This window comes from Perkinsus marinus (assembly GCF_000006405.1).
Source record: "Perkinsus marinus ATCC 50983 genomic scaffold scf_1104296950844, whole genome shotgun sequence".
Lineage (NCBI taxonomy): Eukaryota > Perkinsozoa > Perkinsida > Perkinsidae > Perkinsus > Perkinsus marinus.
The window spans coordinates 1-6,311 of NW_003209492.1; the positions used below are offsets into that span (position 1 = coordinate 1).

The 6,311-nt window shown below is 46.5% G+C and overlaps 1 protein-coding gene across 1 annotated transcript; it reads left to right on the forward strand.

Annotated features, from left to right (window-relative positions):
* Positions 1-4,922: 4,922 nt before the first annotated feature.
* Positions 4,923-6,062, forward strand: Pmar_PMAR009382 (hypothetical protein; the record flags this gene model as incomplete). Its single annotated transcript, XM_002777884.1, has 1 exon — positions 4,923-6,062. The coding sequence occupies one exon, from the start codon at positions 4,923-4,925 to the stop codon at positions 6,060-6,062; it is 1,140 nt and encodes a 379-aa protein (XP_002777930.1).
* Positions 6,063-6,311: the final 249 nt, after the last annotated feature.

The window sequence follows — 6,311 nt, forward strand, 5'->3', positions numbered from 1 at the left end:
GTTGGAATACTCCGGAAGGAGTAGGATTGCAGTCCATACAATAGTGACAGACGATCTGTCGATAAGTCGCTTGATGATCAGGAAGAGGAATAGAGTCAACACCTATAGCAACCTGAAGCGCGTCTTGTATCACCCAGCGTTGTTGGGTAGCATTTCGAAGATCCAACGAGGATATGCCACCATGTTATGCCACTCATAGGAGTTGATAGACATGAAACTCAACACGTGAGAGAGGTGTGTACTTATCTATAATCAAACCTATGCTACCAGCTAGCGGACGAAGCTACACGGCTTAGCTATAGCCTAAGGATACTCAACACACGATGATAGGAATTATCCACTCTTTCGCTGCTGGAATCGTGCGCACCGAATCGATAGCAACAGAAAGTTCAGAGTGCTGTTCTATGTTGTCTTGTTGAGACGGCTGAAACGGCTAGGCGTCGAATTCGTTCTTTTTTTGCAGTTCTGTGATCATATTGCCTTGCATCACTTAGACATACGTTCCCGTAGACATACGTTGGTTTAGTAAGCACAAGCTTCTGAGGCACGTTGGACATAGTGCTTGTAAGACGACTGTACCCATCTAACTCAAGTTGGATTATTCTCTTCCTTCCCTTATTGATTAGTCGACCCTTATATCCTCAAGGATAACTTAACCAGACAGAAATCTGGAGAAATGCCCGGTTCTTGTGTTAACAACCATGTTGGTAATCAGCCAGCTACGCTAAGGTGCGCTGTGGGTGGAGCCAAAAGGTGCACGGTCTAAATCCTGGGAGTGCGATTCGTTGAACTCGTTTGAAATCAACTCCGGTGTACGTTCCGAAATATTTTGGAATAGAATCCTCGAAAACGATCCGTAAATCGATTCTAAGAACCCTACAAAGGATTCCGACGGAACTCTCTAAAACCCCTGTGAGCGTGATCCAGATGGGTCGGTACTTGCCTATAGGCAATCTTGTGATCACCATGGAAGACCTGTACATCGCAGTCATCGGCAACCCTGTTCAAACTGGTGACCAGATAGCATCACAGGTTGCACGAAGCAGCTTGGCACAAGGAGGGTGTGACTCCGTTTGCAACCCTCGCGGAGGCGAGCCTTGTCGCTTTGATAAACAGCGGATTGCCTGACTATCATCGGGTCTTCGGCGGACGACTTGATAGCGGCGAGCAATAGGAGACTCTCCAAGTGATCTTTCTTGTCGGGTACCAAAAATTTCGAGTTGAAGCTTTTCACGCAAATAAAATTGATGATATTGACTCGGGCAGTCCTTGCTCTGCTGCGCAGCTCAGCGAGGGAGATCACCTTTTCTACGCCGTTCGAATCCTTGAGAGGATGGGACGGTGGTATATATCTAGGTCTCCGGGGGCCAATAATATCGGACCGACCACCGGTCCGCACCTCTTCGAGAGCCCTATCCGGATATTCCGTCAACTCTTCGAGTTCCTCCAGAATGTTCAAGTTCAGGTTGCTGGGGATCTTCGCGACACCGGGATGCTGCGATCACTTACTTCGTCGAGAACGCTGTTCTGGTTCGACATAGATACACATACTTAAGGAGGATGCTAACAATACTAACAAGTGCTATTACAAAGCCCTTGCAAGTGCTAACAGGTGCTATTAGTTGCAATTACAAAGAAAGTAATCAACACCCAGCACTAGAAAGACAATTTAGTTCACTCAGCGCCACACGACGCCACACTGATATATGACAAGCCGTCCAGAGAAGCTAATACTGTGCTCGCGTTATAATTACAGATGTGTGGAGCTTTGCGAGATGTGTTTGGCGTGTCCCGGCGATGGATGGTCTCATCGGAAGTCGAAGAGAGTATGGCTTCGATGGCTGATTTGAGAACCACCGACCGAGAGGATTAGGCCCTTCTAACAAGGGTGCGTACGGTTGAGTGCAGCTTTGAGCTGACCCATCAAGTTTATCGCTACGGAGAAGCGGCTTCGCGTCGAGTCTTAGCGCAACCCGTGAGTTTTTTCAACGCAAGCCCGCCTCCGACTTACGAGCTCTGTAGCGGCGATAGCAAGCTTTTGTCTTACGGCATCGCTTCCTTACCATAGGCACGGAAATAGAAGGAGTGAAACAAAACTGAAGCGGGGCCAAGTGCATCAGTCGCTCGAGTTTTATTTTCCCTGCCAATCGCTGAGTGATGAAACATGGAATGTTTCTGCGATGCTCGCCAAAGTGGGACTTGAAGAGCGGCGCTCCGCTTTTGCAGTGCACTCTCGTTGGGCCAAACTTGGCCTCGGTGAGCTCGACACGTGATTTTGTCCATCGAGATATGGGAGGAGGCTTTTCTCAGACGAAAAAAAGATTCTTCGGACCCTGAAGGCAACTTGAAAGGCGCTTGCCGCTTTCGCGATCCACCCTCACGGGGAGACTTCAGATCCACTGCTCAACTATTTAATCAATTGTCTAGTTGACGCAACGCTATCTCGAATCACGCGAATACTACAACCCTAGGAGTAAAAGGTGGAGCAGGGAAGGAGTAAAGGGAAGGAACCAACCGAACAAAGAAGGCAAGGAGAGAAATAATGACCCCGTCGCAGTCTGGGACCCGGTAGATCCGAATCAACGGGATGTCCAAGTTAAAAAAAGTCTCGAGAGGCCAAACTAGAGAATTGGCGTCTCGAGCTTGTTGTTGGGATTTGGGCTGGCCCGTGCGTCTTGTAGGGCGTGCGAAGGATCATCTCCTTAGCATATTTGAAATTTACGAACGTGTGGAGGATACTGTGATATAGCTGTCCCCGTAGCTCAGCCCGTAGCTTAGGGCTAGTCCATTGATCTGTATGTACTAAGTTAACTCACCCTATATCTAGGGTGTTGTGTTCCACAAGTGGTAACAACTCCTCTACATCGGTCTGGACATCATGACGAGTGACGATAAACATGCAGAAGCTCAAAGTACAACATTTACTGGTGTGACGACATCTCATTCGACGACACGATATACTGCTCTTCCCAAACCGTACACTGTTGACGTAAGTTCCCGTGAGTGGAAACTAAGGTTCCGATAATGCCAGTAAGCTAATGAATGGGGAGATGACGTGGCCTTGAAGAAGCTTCCCACGTCACTTGAGAAGGTTGCTCTGTTACATTCTCACGGATACCATTTGAGAAGCGGAAGACCTTGGGCACTGCTCGATCGAGCCTAGAGAAGGAGCTGGCGCCTGAAGAGAGCACCGCCTTCGACGACTTCTCTAACGCCACTTACTCTCCTACTGAGACCCTTGACTATGCTTACCGTTTGACCGAGCTTCTAGATAATAGCGGACTCTTTTTGGAGGGAGAAGCAAGAGATGCCTTACTTGTGGCCAAGTTTATTGCATCGTTACCAGCTGGTTTACAACTTGATCTACGAAAAGCCAGAGAGACTATTAAGAATTTGCAGCAAGCACTTCGTATGGCAAAGAGACTACCAGCTATTCAGCCTGACACTAAGAAGAAACCGATGACCCCTTAAACGGTATCTACAAGTTCAACAACTGCAGCCCCAGAAGTCGAGCCTCAACAACTACCTTCTGTGAAAATTGGTGAGGCCACCGATCCAGATCCAGCTGTTGCTGCGATCGCAGATCTGACAGAGGCTATACGACAAGAACAGCATTGGCTAGTTAATAACATCTCTCGTCGAGGAAAAGATCGCGGTAACTATGATTGGTCTCGCCGTGGACAGAGGTTTGGTTCCCGTAGTACGCGCTCTTCTAGATCCTACCCCAGCAATGGTTATTACCGTCCTGTCTGTGACTACTGTGGTATTGCTGGCCATCTATGGCGTCAGTGTAGGAAACGCCTGAGAGATCAGGCCGAACGTTGAGGTGGTAACCGCTTCAGTGGTAAAGGTTTCAAACCTGATCGTCGAAAAAATATATTGATACTATGCGAGCCGATCTGTCGGGAAACGGCAATGGGGCCGGCTCAGACCGCATGATCCAGTCCCATCTACAGTAAAGAGTGATGAGTGTGTATCCTTATCTGACTTCTCGACGCGGTTAACCTATCCTATTTCAATCTTTTCTCTCAATTATTAACTATTGATCGATACTGGTAGCGAACACTCACTTCTCGATCATGTTGTGGTACAAAAGTTGAGTCGCTATGATGAGTTGATATATACTGACTATTCTCCTAACTTATATACTGCCGATGACGATTCGCTACCGAATTATGGAAGTGTAATATCACCATTGAATATACCATCTATCAATTGTACCATCAATTATTCATTCGTTATAGCAAAGCATATTATAGAGCCAATCATCGCAGGACGAGCACTCCAACGACGTCTAGGTATTTCTATTGATCAGCCGACTAATCCGCCTCGTATATCCCTTAGTCCTTTCGGTCATACTGCATCGGTTCGACTCCATTCTCCCCAGCGACAAGTTGGTCAACCACGATGCCCCCAAGAAGCTGTGACTAATGCGTTGGTACAACGACGACCTGAGCAAGCAACAACGAATGAGACACTGCCATCAAATCTGAAGATACTTGATACAGTCCAACACCTTAGTTGGATCGCTTTATATCTTACTTATGATACTACGACGCATACTAAATGTTCATTGCAAATGGTCTAAATGGTCATCGGCAATGGTTCATTGCCGAGTATAAGAGATGTGGTCGTCTACACACAAAGATGATACAGTGTCCAGAATTACTATGTCGTTCATGGTAAGCGACCCAGAGTTGTCCTCACGTCCATCTATGTAAACCAGCACCTACACGAACGCTGTGGTGATATAGCGTTTAAGCAATCCCAGATACCTCCCTGATTTGTTATTAGAAGCACGAGCTTACCCTTCCCACGCGGCCTTAGATATATGTCATGCCTTTACATGTATACGTCTGGGTAAATATTTCTCATCGCTGACTGATACCCGAGTACTATTACCTGACGGTTCTTATTGTACTATGAGATTCTTGAATCTTCGTTCTGGTGTTAATGTTGCTCCCTGGTGTCTGGAGACGTCGGTCCGGTATTGTATTAGGTTGGTACCTATGAGACAGCCAATACTGTGTAAAAAATATATTCTGGTTGGAAGCTACAAGAACGCTATTGACGACCTGGCTAGAGTGAATGATATTCTACGACAGTGTGATTTTCTTATATCCCCTCGGAAGGTAATCAACATTGACATAGAGCCTGCTACTGACATACTCGGAGTGATCATTGTGAACAAGCACAAGACTAAGTATATAAGATTTAGTCGTACCAAAGATACGGAATGGAAGCAGAAGCTGCAGGCGTTCCTCAACGAGTCCAGTATTACCTATCAAAATCTCCACTCCCTGCTTGGCTCGATCCCCAAATACTCGGTTGTATATAGTCCTTGGTTAAAATCCCTCTGCTACAAGTTCCAATCTATAGCCAGCCGTGAACGGAATCAGAATGGTGACGAGTGGTACGATAATCTGAAAGAGGGACTTCATGAAATAGCAAAAGAATGGATAAGAGCATCGATTACCTTCGAGCCACTTATGGTCTCCGTGTACATCAAACCCCAGGAGAAGTTCACCATCTACGTAAATAGCTCCAAGAATGCTATTGGCTACATGATCTATCAAAATGATAATCTTATTCACCAAGATAACGAGATCCTACCCTTCGATCGGGCCTCACTGAACATTACGTACAAGGAACTGGTTGCTCTACGATCTCCAGTTAGTTATATCAGTCGACTCCAGACGCTCACCAAGAAGAATATTGGCCCTATACAGTTCTACACCGACTCCAAGGTGTTATATAATGTCATTAAGAACGAGCGTGTAAAATCTATCCCAGCAGCGAGCCGTAACCATGTCGAACTTATACATCGAGAATATGTTATCATCAGAGAGTTACTTACCGCTATTGGTTGTAAGTGGCAGGTTAAGCATATCGATGGCAAGGAGAACCCCAGTGATCAGCTGACTCGGCATCCACCCTTGGATATGATGGTGACCTACGAGAAGACTTCACCGATTACAAGAAGGAGGATGATGTGGTCAATTGTATATCAAGCTCACATCGAGTTCAACTCGAAGAAGATTTCTACCAACCAGGATATTTAGGACGTCCTCGAAAGAAGAAGCGATTTGGGCCTATTTCACAAGAAACGCTCCTCAAGGTGCACCTTGGATTTAGGAGCAAGGGGCAAGGAGCCTTACACCTTACGCGAGGTGCTTTCACTACAGTTGCACCTTATGCTCCTTATGCTCCTAAATTTAAGGTGCACCTCGTGAACCCCAATAAGGAGCACGAGGAGCACCTAAACAAACACCAATGCGCATGAAAGAGTCGACGCAGTGTTTCAATGAAGC